Source organism: Rhinoderma darwinii, chromosome 10, assembly GCF_050947455.1.
Source record: "Rhinoderma darwinii isolate aRhiDar2 chromosome 10, aRhiDar2.hap1, whole genome shotgun sequence".
NCBI classification, from domain to species: domain Eukaryota; kingdom Metazoa; phylum Chordata; class Amphibia; order Anura; family Rhinodermatidae; genus Rhinoderma; species Rhinoderma darwinii.
The window spans coordinates 77,560,782-77,575,059 of NC_134696.1; the positions used below are offsets into that span (position 1 = coordinate 77,560,782).

Consider the following 14,278-nt stretch of genomic DNA (forward strand, 5'->3'; position numbering starts at 1 on the left):
GGATGGGAAAAGGTCATTACCCATTCACCATATAAACTAGCGGTATACGTCACCGCGATTGGTCTCGTACGGAGAAGGGCAGATGGGAGATGACTGTACTAAGGTGACAAGGGGGCAATAGATGCAGATAGGGATAATATATGCGGTGTACATGCAGGGATTTACCCAGTCATGGTCACAGCAACTGGTTCAGAGGAAACAATTGAACGAAATTTGTTCATTGAGACCCGCCGGTTTCATGGTATGCATGCGGAAAATCCATTGGGCCTCTTTTTGTAAGATCCTCTTATCCCAATTGCCGCCCCTGGCGGATGGCCTAATATGCTCGATCCCCTGAAATTTAATGACATGGGTGTCACCACTATGCTGTTCCCAAACGTGTCGGGCCACCGAAGTGTCCACATTACGACGAATGTCGCCTATATGGTCCCTCATTCGTCTCCTGAATTCTCTGATTGTCTTGCCGACATATTGCAGTCCGCAGACACATGAGATCAGGTAGACGATGCCCTTCGTTTTGCAATTAATAAAGGATCTGTAGTCATATGTCCGACCAGTCGCGTGGCTGTTGAAATTCTTGCCACACGAAATGGATTCGCAAGCTTTACAAGACCCACATCTAAATGTGCCCTTGATGTTATGTGTGAGCCATTTTGTGGGGCGAATAGATAGCATGTGGCTATGAACTATACGATCCCTAATGTTCCTACCCCTCATGTAGGTGACAGAAGGTCTGTCGCCCACAAGGTCCCCTACATCTGGGTCAGTCCGCAGGATTCCCCAATATGTCTGTAGGATTCTGATGACTTCACGATTGGATGAATCATACGTGCCTATAATTCGAATTTGGTCATCGGTCGTGCGTTTTTTAGGATTTAGGAGTTCACTCCTATTACAATGAATTGCATTGCAATAGGCCGATCCAAGGACATCATGGGGATAACCCCTCCGGTGAAATCTATTCTGTAGGTCTGAAGCAGCTAGTTTGAAGTCAGTCATAGTGGAGTAATTCCTAAGTATCCTTAAGTATTGACCCCTGGGTATACCTTTTCTCAGGGGTGCGGGATGCCAACTCTCCCATCGAAGGAGACTGTTGGTTGCTGTCTCCTTCCTGAAGATATTAGTTTGTATATATCCCTGTTCAGTCTTAAGTATATTAATATCCAAGAAGGTCATTTTGCTCTCATGGATAACAGACGTAAAAAAGAGCCCCATTTCGTTGACATTAAGGATGCTCACAAATTCGCTGAACTCCTCTTTAGTTCCAGACCACAAAATCATGATGTCATCAATAAATCTCAACCAGAGGATGATCATATATGTCCATCGATCCATCTCTTCCCCAAATACGATCATCTTCTCCCACCAGCCCAGATATAAGTTAGCATAGGAGGGTGCACAGGGAGTCCCCATTGCTACCCCCCTAAGCTGGTGGAAGAATTTGCCATCGAACAAAAAGAAATTCTGTTTGAGAACAAAACAAAGGAGGCTGACCACAAACTCGTTGTGAGCCTGGAAATGTGTTCCCCTTTCCTTCAAAAAATCCTCCACAGCCCTACATCCCATGGTATGGGGTATAGAGCTGTAGAGGGCCTCCACATCCAGTGAGGCCAGATATACGCCAGGGTCACATTTGATGCCCTCTAAGCGTCTAAGTACATCCATCGTGTCGCGAACATACGATGGGAGGGCCAATACAAATGGACTAAGGATCCGATCGATATAGAGACTAGCATTCTGAGTCAGGTTATCAACCCCAGAGACAATGGGGCGACCCTTGAGAGGAGATGTGCCTTTGTGTACCTTGGGCATGCTATAAAAGGTGGCATATTGTGGATGATCGGTCAGAATATTGGTGCTCACCAAATTGAGAGATCTGCCTTGGTTTACCAATCTTTTTAGTTGGTTTGCAAAAGTCGGCATAGGATCACTCGATGAAATTCTATAACATGCTGTATCACTCAGAATACGGTGGCACATGTCACTATACTGACTACGATCCATCACAACAATATTGCCACCTTTATCTGATGGTTTAATGACAATACTGTCATCCTGCTCTAGGGCCCATAGGCCTGCCATCTCATCTCTGGAGGTGTTAAATTTAATGGTATTAGAGGAATCAATTTTCCTAAGCTGGTCCACCACTACCTCCAGAAATACATCCATTGGGGTATTATCGTTAATAGTGGCATTTCTGGTAGAGGGCTGCCTCAAATCTGTAAAGGGACCATCACCCACATTTCTCTGACCTTCTTCTAGTAATTGATTGAGTATTCTGAAATTTGGCATATCCTTCTCAGGGATCCCCAGTTCAAGGCATTCTCGCCTATCGTGGGTTTTGAAAAATGTCTTCCATTTTAATTTGCGCACGAATAGATTCAAATCCTTGACCCACATAAAGAGGTCGAATCTATTCGTGGGCACAAATAAAAGACCTTTCTTCAGGATACTAGTCTCCTCAGTCGTTAGGGTACGCGATGAGAGGTTAATTATCTGCAGGTCGTCCTCATGATTCCCACACACTACATCTCTCTCCTGTCTCTTAGTAGATATTCCGAGATGGGGTGGTTTCGTGATAAAAAAAACCATCCCTATTCGGGCCCTTGCCTCTACCTCTGCCCCTTTGGTAATTACGGGTTGGATTCTTCCCGGAGTTGTGACTTCCCCTAGCTCTCCTGCTGGGGTTTCTAGCAGTATCGGAATGTGATTGATCCTGTTCTGAGGAGGACTGTTCGGTCTCAATCTCGAATCCCCCCAAATTTTTGACACTGTAATCGAAGATTTTTCCTTCTTTAAAATCAGCTGTATCTCGGACATATTGGAAATGCTTTCTCTCTTTGATATGTCCAGTAAATTTTTCAATACCCTGCATCTAGGGACGCTTTTGTTGGTCCTCCCCCCTGTGATGACAGCGAACGCCCGGGGGCCGGCCCTGCTCGGGCCGCGTCATGTACGTGGCTCGCCACGGGTTGGCTGCCTGGCCGCCGCGTCACTCCGGGGAGGGAGGGGCTAGTACTACTTATGTCCGGCATCTCACTCGGCTCGTGTTCGACCAGCTGACTAGTGTCGTGCACGAGCCGGGTGAATGTTATGAGACACGCAAGAGGTGTCTCCCGGCCATACAATTGAATTAGATGTGTTGAAATCACATCAGTGTACCCCTGATGAAGCACTGTGACCAATAACGGTGCGGAAACGCGTAGGGACACGTGTTAGTGGCACGGATTGACCAGGTATTATATTAAAATACAGATAGGGGGAATTGTCGTTTGGCAGTAATGGTGCTAACAACAGTACTATAACCGCTCCTCCTCTGTATGGTCTACCGTGCTTACGCCTTTATAGTACAATTGGCTATCTAGCCCTAATTTTAGTAAGGTTTTCTACAATAAAAATCGGATTTTAATCGTTCATTCAGGCAGTGATACTATTTAACCCATTAAGTGAACGGACACCTGTTATATATCAATGCAACAATTGTTGCTTAACGTCAAATTATATATATACTGAGCTTCGTTCTGGGGATGTATAGATGTGCTGAGCTTGGTTCTGGGTCTGTATATATTCACCTTCTCTTAAGGTAAAAGTATATGTTAAATCTACTTTTACCTTAAGAGAAGGTAAATATATACAGTAAAAACTAAACCCAAAAAACCATGGAGGAATCTCAGTTTTTCCAATTCACCCATTATATGGTACTTTACATGGTGCCAATAAAAACTATAACTCCTCTCCCAAAAAAATAATCCTTCACACACCACTCCATTCACTTAAAAATAAAAAAAGTTATAAAGCTCCTGATCTCAAAAGTATTCTGCTTTCTTTCTTCTCTATGGCTCATTCTGCTTTTACAGCTAAATTAAAACCATGCCAGATCTGTGGCCGCCTAAACAGAAATCTGCAAATATATACGGTACAGCGTCTTCGGAGTTCGGGGAGGGCAAAAATGTCTAAAATTCAGTTTTCACTTTGCCATTATGGGGCATTGATTGCAGAATGATGGAGAAAACTTGTTAAAAACGTGAAAGGGTCTGAAGACTTTCCGAATGTACTTTATGCAGCGAGCTCCGCCTAGAAACCTTTGAAAGAGACTTTTCTGCTCTGTCAGGGAGAGTAGGAAGTTTGTATAGAATTCATCCATTTGCACAGTATTGTGTGGTATACATTATGGATTCAATTTATCAAGTGTCTTAAAAAAAAACAAAAAAAAACTATGCTGTGCATAGCCACCAATAAGAGCTTCATTTTGACAATGGCATCCATTTAAAGTCTATTCAAACTTAAATATTTTTCTGTTATTCAAAAATATTCTGTACACATCAATGTAATGCACAAAGCACAGGAGTCAGTCATGTTTTTAAAACAGAGTATAATTAACATATGTACATTTGCATAGAACACATAGGGTCCTTAGGGTTACAGCAGAACTCTTTACAAATTTTACACACTTACATGGTAAGCACCAACTCAGTGTGGCCTGAGAGGGGTTGTGGGTGACCCCATAATACTCACTGTCTAAGAGATATGCAGCAGGTATATTTCCAGTTCACTACATTAAATGTTACACACACTCACACACGGCCCGTCATATCTCATGCTTACATTTAATACATACAAGGCTCTGCACAACACTATAGTACATAGACACTCCGTAGTTCTTTACAGTGCAAGTGCAATTGGTTATTGCTAATACTGCTGGATGAAGTGTAACACAATATGTCTCATGAATCCACATTTGTCTGCAACCAGAAGCAGAGCAGATGAGGTGAAATGAAAGCTCAGAAGCCTCGATGGTACCTGTGCATAGAAGCAATTGTTTCATACAATGAGGGAGATCTAAACTAGTGCAAAAGGAAAATGGAGTTGCCCGTCGCAACCAGTAAGGTTACAATTTCCACAAAAAAGAGAAGTGAATCGGATTGGTGATAATCTACTTTAATGCTTATTCTAATTAATTTCCTCCATGTTCGGAATTTCTCTTGTTATAAGCACTCGGAGAATCCTAGAGTCATTCTTCACAGGAATTAATACTAAGTGTGACATTTTTTCTATCTCATTTCTGCATATCAACTAGCAAATTCACTTATGTGCATATTCAACTTCGTGACAACAACTGATTGGTTCTTTAGCTTGTTTAACCTGGTTAAAGTGTGGAAGGCATTTCCTATTGAGTCGAACAATCCCTTATCCAACCGAAACGACATCAGTACAATCACCAATAATGAAATCCTCATGACGATCCATTAAAGGGTCTGCGCACTGCTCAATGACCCCTTCCTAAAAAGTCTTCCAAGATGCATAGGTTAGGTGAGAAGCCTAGAAAATAGAGAGGCTAACTCTCAACTAATAGGTACTAATGCACGCAAGGACATCCTCTTCACTGCCCAAACTTGGAACCTTGTAATAAAAAAAATAATAATCTTCAGTCCAGTAAAGTTCACATCAGTAGATCCAGTTTTGACCGTCGATACGTAATAAAACGAGTGAATCACTTTCATTGCGACACATGTCAAAATAAATATGACTGCACACTTCACTGTGCCTGTCAATGAATAAACATCTACAAAAAAGGTGCAATAAAAATAGCCGTTTTTGTCTTCAGTCCATCTACATAACACTGTTGTGGATGCCACATAACGCTCAAGCAGTGCATCATTCAGTTTGTTCATATGGCCCCCAAAGTTTCATCTCATGGGAACAATAGGCATTGTCGTTTGGAGTGGTCACTTCTTCCACTTTACACGGAATACCAAGTAGTAAGCATCATATCATACGACTGCAATATGTCTTGAGCTGAGGACTCCGGTTGATATATTAAACACACATCACTTCAAATAGGCATTTTTAGCATTATTATTTACAATGGTGACCATCTGGATAAATCGGATATTTCTCATTATAGTGGCCCCTCTCCACAGTAGTTCTTGAAATATTCTCACTTAAGGAGCTGCCATTTAGTAAATGAGATAGTCGCTTATAAAACTAATGAATGTCTCACATTGATGAGATATTCGTCAAATAAAGAAACTTTCCTGAGAATGATTTCAACTCATTTAAACGTAGTACAATCGGTACTTGGAATCTATGAAGATTCTTCTAACACAACCTAAATAGAACAGCAGCAACATTGTGTCTGGAGCAGCATCACTGTACAACACCAGAAGAGGCAAAACGACACTGGTTTAGAAGCGGAGCTGTCCCTTCTCCCGAAAAGACTTTTTTTAGTAGATAAATTTATTCCCCATGAAATGACAATTCTGGAAAATTTTCCTAGAACTCTGCGTTGTGCTATTCCTCTATAATTCTTCCTAAAAATTTATGAATAAATTGACAACTGGGCGTTACCATTCCCCTTGTCAAAGGGGTGTGTCCCTACACAGTCTCACTCTGTCAGCAATAATTGGACACTATCAGTCTGTGTAGGGACACCCCCCCAACTGGTAACACTGGTTTATTCATACAATTCCCGCAGGAATAACAGAGGAACAGCACAATGCAGAGTTCGGAATACAATTATTTGTTTCACATGTCCAAATATCACATATATTAGGGAGTAGCCAATGCAACTTTTTCTTGTCTGGATTCTGAGATCTTTCTTGCTTATTTATCTGTCCATTGTTACAAGGACCCTGTTTAAGGCAACAATCCTATTTGTTTTTGGCTGTGCAGGTAAGGCAACTGGTGAGTGAATGTAATGCTGGTGTTTTCTTGTTGCTCACAATAGTACAATTGTAGGTTTACGTGTGAGTCTCTTTGTAGGAGTCACTGGTGATCGTGAATGTCTCTTCACTCCAGTCATTACTGGATGTCAGGCTACATTCTGGAAGACGGTCCCGATAGCTCGTAAAATAAAACGTAAGCGTCACTACTTCTGACCTGGCTGGAAGACATTGACGTGACTCTGAGGAAAAAAGGAAAAACATGTTTCTGGTTTTAGGTAAAACAAAATGATCATTGAATATTGGCGATGTAAGAAGTTTAAAGTTATAACCGGGTCAAGTGCCAAAATGTGGGAGACACTAGGAGATCCTGTTCCACTGACCACTAGGGATATTCATTGTATCTTAGCATGGCATGCGATATACAGCAAATCTTAATTATTATACTAGCAAACATATCTGTATAAAGTGACATATTTAGAGGTTACCTTGACCAATCAAGACAAAAAACATGAGAATTACCTTGAGTCGTTAAAAGTGTGCCACTCTCCATTGTTCGGGTTCTTGCAGTAAGCTGTATAATGTCCTCCCATGGTAGTACCCGAGTGATTGGACACAGCATATAGATTATATGTTGCGTGATCTGCAAAGAGACCGTACAAGAAACATTTGAAATGCAAAAATATAGCAATCAAATTGTATATAAAATTCCTACGATGTTTTCTTTTTAAACAATTTTCCTGGTGTGGTTTTTATTGATTGATAAACATACAGGCCTAGTGCTTCTATTCCAATGTCCTGGCTGTTCAGTACGGATATAGGGAATAATCGTGTGGATCCAAATCTCCATCCACATCAATGTCCTCATCCTAGCTGCCTTGATGAGAAGATAGAATGTGGACATCGATGCGGATGTGAATTTGGAGTTACACTATTTCTCTTAGACAGCCCTGAAAAGGCAGATCACAAGAGTGGAAGTGCGGTCATCGGGCCACAGTCCTACTGTACTGAAGACACTGGGGCTGTAATGTCAATACTTGATAAATGGTGAAAACACTTGAGGACAGCATCAGTTAGGCAAAGAACTGTAGTGTATTATTAACACATCCCAAATATACACAGAGCTATGTTTCGACCCCGCTGGAGTCTTCTTTGCCTAATGGATGCGGTCCTCAAGTTTTTTCACCGTTTAACCCCTTCCCGACATTTGACGTATCCATACACCAAAGTCGGGTAGGGGAAGTATGGAGCGGGCTCACGGAGTGAACCCGCTCCATACGATGCGGGTGTCGGCTGTTTGTTACAGCCGTCACTTCAGAGTAACGAGCGGGACCGCGATCCCGCTCGTTTAACTCGTTAAATGCTGCAGTCAATAGCGATCCCCTCTAACAGCTCATCGCGCCCCCTGCGACGCAATCGCGGGGAGGGGCGATGGTTGTTATGGCTGCCTGTGGGCCTAATGAAGGCCCCCAGGTCCGCCATCTTTGTGCACCTATTAAGGGCTTAATAGTTGCCTGTCAGAATCACGATATACCGCAATACATTAGGACTAATAAAAAAAAGTACAAATTTGTTAAATAAAGGTTTTTGTGTAAAAAAAATAAAAATAATTAAAATGTAAAGTTAAAAAAAACCCCCCTTTTCCCATTTCCCCTAGAGCATATTAAAAAAAAGAAATAAAATAAACATAATTGTTATCGCCGCGTCCGTAAAAGTCGGAACTATTACCATATATCATTAATTAACCCGCACAGTGAATGCCGTAAAAAAATAAAAAAATGTAAACGCCAGAATCTTTCTTTTTTGGTCCCCTAATCTCCCACAAAAAATGAAATAAAAAAAGTGTTCAAACCGTCGCATGTACACCAAAATGGTATTATTAAAAACGACAGCTTATCCCGCAAAAAATAAGCCCTCATACCACTTAATCGACAGAAAAATTAAAAAAGTTATGGCTCGCGGAATTTGGCGACACTAAATATATTTTATTTTTTACACTTCGGTTTTTACATGTAAAAGTAGTAAAATATAGAAAAAAAGATATTTGGTATCGCCGTAATCGTATTGACCCACAGAATAATGTTAACATGTTGTTTTCATTGCACAGTGATTCCAAAAAATGGAGGAATCGCTGTTTTTTTTTTTATTTTTAGGCCACAAATAATTTTTTCCCCGTTTCCTAGTACATTATACGAAAAACTACAACTCGTCCTGCAAAAAATCAAGCCCTTAAAGTACTATATCGACTGAAAAATAAAGACGCTATGGCTTTTGGAAGGTGGGGAGGAAAAAACGAAAATAAAAATCTGAAAAAGGGCTGCGGCGGGAAGGGGTTATGGAATGTCTGGACGAGATTTCTGGATATGGAACTTTCATCCTTCTGGTCTTTGAGTGGGGAGTTCCTGGCGCAGTGAAAATCTTTTTTTGCACAAAATACTTGATAAATTGTCACAGGAGCAGATTACAATTTTTTTCCCCATATTTCTCCAAAATAAGCTTTTGGGCCCCACTGATCGCCAGAATAGGGGTCTCGAACGCATACATCCTCCTTGCTTCTCCCCCGCAGGCTTGAATAGAGCGGTGGTCGTACATGCAACCGCTGTTCCATTCAATGATTCTGGGACGGACTGACACAGCCAAGCGCTGTACTCAAATGTTTCCTCATTCCGTCATAGACTTTGAATGGACCAGCAGCGCGCATACTCGACCGCCGCTCCATTCAACATTCTCCTCACTGCAGGTGAACAGTGAGGAGGAAGAAGGGAGTTCGAGGCCTCCACTTCTGGCAATCGGTGGGGGTCCCACCGATCAAACAATTAACACTTTTCCTGTGGATAGGTGATAATTGTCGATTCTGGAAACACCCCTTTAATGTTGCGTCTAAACATGCAAACATCTAATGACCCATTTACGTTTATTATGATTTAAAATATATATTTTCAAAAGAAATCCACTGGTGTCATGTCTGACAAGTGTAAACTGCAGTCACTTACTGCTTAGTTCGGAGGAGAATTCACGCAAGTCTAAATCTTTTAGTGGGAAATTCACAAACGTAGAAAGCTTGCTGCTTCTGATGCGACCTTCAGAGAACCTTTTCAGATCTGAAGTGGGTAACCGTTAAGGAACAAAAACGTGTGGAAAGGTAAAAACAGCACAAGTCAGTAGCCTCCAGGTAAATAGGTGAAGGGGGTAGAAAAGTGTATCATGGGTTACGGTCAATTTTCTTAACCCTTTACAGTAATAACCTGTTCTTAAGTAAGGTTCAATTGCTAGGCTCGAATAAACGTGGATTCATCTCTGTACTCCTAGCTCGATCACCACAATTTGTTATAATGCTGTATGTAAGCCGTAAGAGAATCTTGATCATGTGTTCCTGCACTCAGTTTTTTGATTTGTGGAAACACAACTCAGCCGAAATTTTCACATGAGATGCGCGATGATAATTTTTAAAAGTAGGTCCAAAACATGAAAGAGGTACACATTTTTCTATTATACATTTGTTTTTGTTTAATTTTCCACTACTGGGCTGGACTACTAAATACTGACCAAAATAGTGCCGTCTGAAAGAGACATTAAGGGGGTTTAGGCAAGAATAGAAATTGGGACCAATAAGATTAGAAAAAGAAAACGTTTTTTGTTGGAAAGGATACGAAGAACAAGGATCTTGGGGAATTTCTGGATGGTGAACTTCTTGGTACATCTGCGTCGAGCTTTACATCTACAGCAGGTCTGTCAAAGAAAATAGATGCATTAAGAGATCTTGGTATAATATATAGACGTGTGCACATACTCTATTAGCCTTGTAGACATAATCGAGTTTCCCTTTCCACAATTCAATTTTACAGTTAATTAAATTTCCAATGTCACATCATAAAGGTTGTTTGGTATGAGACTGTATAGAAAAAGGTGGTTTAAGAACTGTACGCTCTGTTGTAATGATTAGATATTTACAAGAAGTCTGCAAATAAAGGTTGATATGTATTAACCCTTTCAAGACCGAGTTAATTTTGGCCTTCATGACCAGCCCCATTTTCTCAAATCTGACATGTGTCAATTTATGTGTTAATAACTCTGGAATGCTTTTGCCTATCCAAGCGATTCTGAGATTGTTTTCTCGTGACATATTTTACTTTATGTTAGTGGAAAAATTTGGTCAATAAATTCATTGCGTATTTGTGAAAAAAAAAACAAAATTTTTAAAAAATGTGCAAAAATTATGATTCTCATTTTAAATGTATCTGCTTGTAAAACAGATAGTAATACCACACAAAATAGTTACTATTTCACATTTCCCATATGTCTACTTTATATTTGCATTGTTTTTTTAACATCCTTTTATTTTTCTAGGACGTTACAAGGCTTAGAACTTTAGCAGCAATTTCTCACATTTTCAAGAAAATTTCAAAAGGCTATTTTTACAGGGACCAGTTCAGAAGTGGCTTTGAGGGCCTTATGTACTAGATAGACCCCATAAATCACCCCATATTAAAAACTGCACCCCTCAAAGTATTCAAAACAGCATTCAGAAAGTTTAACCCTTTAGGCGCTTTACAGGAATTAAAGCAAAGTAGAGGTGAAATTTACAAATTTTATTTTTTTTGCTGAAATTCATTTGTAATACATTTTTTTTTGTAACACAGAAGGTTTTACCAGAGAAATGTAACAATATTTATTGCCCAGATTCTGCAGTTTTTAGAAATATCCCACATGTGGCTCTAGTGTGATAATGGACTGAAACACCTGCCTCAGAAGCAAAGGAGCACCCAGTGGATTTGGGGCCTCCTTTTTTTAGAATATATTTTAGGCACCATGTCGGGTTTGAAGAGGTCTTGTGGTGCCAAAACAGTGGAAATCCCCCAAAAGTGAGACGGTTTTGGAAACTACACACCTCAAGGAATTTATCTAGGGATATAGTTAGCATCTTGACCCCACAGGTTTTTTGCTATATTTATTGGAGTTTGTCTGTGAAAGTGAAAATCTACTTTTTTTCTGAAAAAAAATATAAAAAAAAATAATAATATTTGCAAGGAAGAAAGATTAAAAAGCACCCCAGAACTTGTAAAGCTACTTCTCCCGATTACGCCAATACCCCATATGTGGTACTAAACTGCTGTTTGGACCCACGGCAGAGCTCAGAAGGGAAGGAGCGCCATTTGGATTTTGAAGCGCAGATTTTGCTGGATTGTTTTTCAGTGCTGTGTCACGTTTGCAACGCCCTGGAGTGAGCAAAACAGTGGAATCCCCCCAAAACTGACCACATGTTGAAGACTACACCCCTCAAGGAATTTTTCTAGGGGTATAGTTAGCATTTTGACCCCACAGTTTTTTTGCTGAATTTAGTAGAATTAGGCTGTGAAAATGAAAATCTACTTTTTTCTGAAAAAACATAGAAATGTTTAATTTTTACAATGAATAAAGGAGAAAAATCACCCCAAAATTTGTAAAGCAATTTGTCCTGATTACAGCAATACGCCATATGTGGTAATAAACTGCTGTTTGGACCCACGGCAGGACTCAGAAGGGAAGGAACAATATTTGGCTTTTGGAGCTCAAATTTAGCTGGAATGGTTTTCGGGTGTCATGTCGCATTTGCAAAGCCCCTGAGGTACCAAAACAGTGGAAACCTCCCAAAAGTCCCTTTAGGGGACTGGAACGAGCGATCATTAGGTTGCTGGTACAATACAATGCAATACTAATGTATTGCAGTATAATGTCATTTTAAAGGCTCCTGTAACAGCGCGATCACTGTTCCTGTCCGTTAGTCCCGGGTGTCAGCTGTAATACACAGCGGACACCTGCAGAATATGGAGCAGGTGCAGTGCGTGAGCCCGCTCAATATATAACTCCCCGCACAACGACATGCTATTAAGTCGTGGTGCGCGAAGGCGTTAATGCGCAATTTTCCACTGATATGACATTTTAATGAACAATATATTGTGCCCAGTTTGTGCCACTGAAGACAAATACCTCATACAATGTTGAGCGGGTTCTCCCGGATATGAAATATCATATTTGTGGACGTAAGCTGGTGTTTGGGCACGCTGTGGGGCTCAGAAGGGAGGGAGCGCCATTTGGCTTTTGGAGCGCAGATTTTGCTTGGTAACTGTTCTGTTTGGGGTTTTGCTGGTATTTCAATTTATAATGTGGGGGTATGTGTAAATTGGGCAGAGTACATCAGGACATAATAAGAGGGTATAATAATGGGGTAAATAAATAATAATTTGCAGATGTGTGGCCGGTGTCGCACTGATAAATGGCGCCCAATCTTATCCGCTTTTGGAACACTCTGCACATTTTGCATCGCCATATTCTGAGAGGCAGAACTTTTTTATTTTTTCTCCACCGGAGCCGTGCGAGGACTTATTTGTTGCAGGACAATCTGTACTTTTCATCGGTACATGTGATTTTTTTTAATCACTTTTTATTAGATTTTTTTGGCAAGCAAAGTGACAAAGAAACAAATTCTGACGATGTTTTTTGTATTTTTTTTTTTACAGTGTTTCCCGTGCGCTATAAATGACATTTTACTTTATTCTGCGGGTCGGTACGATTACGGCGATACCATATGTATATAGGTTTTTATGTTTTGTGGCGATTGCGCAATAAAATTATTTATTTTCATAATTTTTTTATTTTTCAGTCAAAAAAGCTGTGTAAGGGCTTGTTTTTTGCGGGACGGGTTGTAGTTTTTATTGGTACTATTTTGGGGTACATGCGACTTTTTGATCACTTTTTATTCTATATTTTGGGAGGGTTGATGACCAAAAAATAGTGATTCTGACATTGTTTTTTAATTATTTTTTTTGCGGTGTTCACCGTGCGGGGAAAATAATATTATAGTTTTATAGTTTGGGTCGTTATGAACGCGGTGATACCAAATATGTGTACTGTTTTTAGCATTTTCATTTTTTTCCTATAATAAAAGACTTATTATAGGAAAAAAAGCATTTTTTGTTTTTGTAACTCTTATAACTTGTTTTTACCCTTTTATAAAACATTTTTCTTACTTTATTTTTTACTTGTTTTACTTGAAGACTGGCAGCACTGATCGCTGCTATAATACATTACACTACGTAGGTAGTGTAACGTATTATAAACTGTCAGTGTGACGCTGAGAGTCACACTGACAGGAAGCTTATGAGGACCGCCCTCCGGCTGGTTCTCATAGGCTGCTGTGCATGGCAGACCCGGGTGCTGCAATCGGTCCCCGGGAAAGTTTGTTGTAGCAACAAACTTTCCAGTTTGTTGTAGTAACAAACTTTCCAGTTCGTTGCTACAACACACTTTCCCTGCGATCACATGACCGGGACCTGAACTAATCAGGTCCCGATCATATCTCCGGGACCAGAGGCAGGTGATAACAGCGAGATCCAGGTGTCAGCGCTACTCTGAGACACCCGGATCGTGCTTTTAACACCCACCGTGAATTCACGTCGGCACTGCACAGAGCCCAGCAAGCGCCGACGTGAATATACAGTGGGCGGCCGGGATACGGTTAAACGAATGAACAAACTGATTACAATGAATGAATGAATGAAGGGGGTTGTCCACCACCAGACAGTATATCATTGGTGCGGGTCCGACACCCGAACCGACTAGATGCTACGGTGGCCTGC

The 14,278-nt window shown here is 40.7% G+C and overlaps 1 protein-coding gene across 2 annotated transcripts in view; it reads right to left on the reverse strand.

Annotated features, from left to right (window-relative positions):
- Positions 1-4,355: 4,355 nt before the first annotated feature.
- USP2 (ubiquitin specific peptidase 2) overlaps positions 4,356-14,278 on the reverse strand; it is a 125,507-nt gene continuing 115,584 nt past the window's right edge. For both annotated transcript variants that reach the window (XM_075840089.1, XM_075840090.1), the window contains 4 exons: positions 10,313-10,391; positions 9,656-9,763; positions 7,185-7,305; positions 4,356-6,904 (listed from right to left, as the gene is read on the reverse strand). In XM_075840089.1, the coding sequence (XP_075696204.1) occupies positions 6,817-6,904; positions 7,185-7,305; positions 9,656-9,763; positions 10,313-10,391 (396 nt within the window). In that variant the 3' untranslated portion in view covers positions 4,356-6,816. The remainder of the gene's footprint in view (positions 6,905-7,184; positions 7,306-9,655; positions 9,764-10,312; positions 10,392-14,278) is intronic.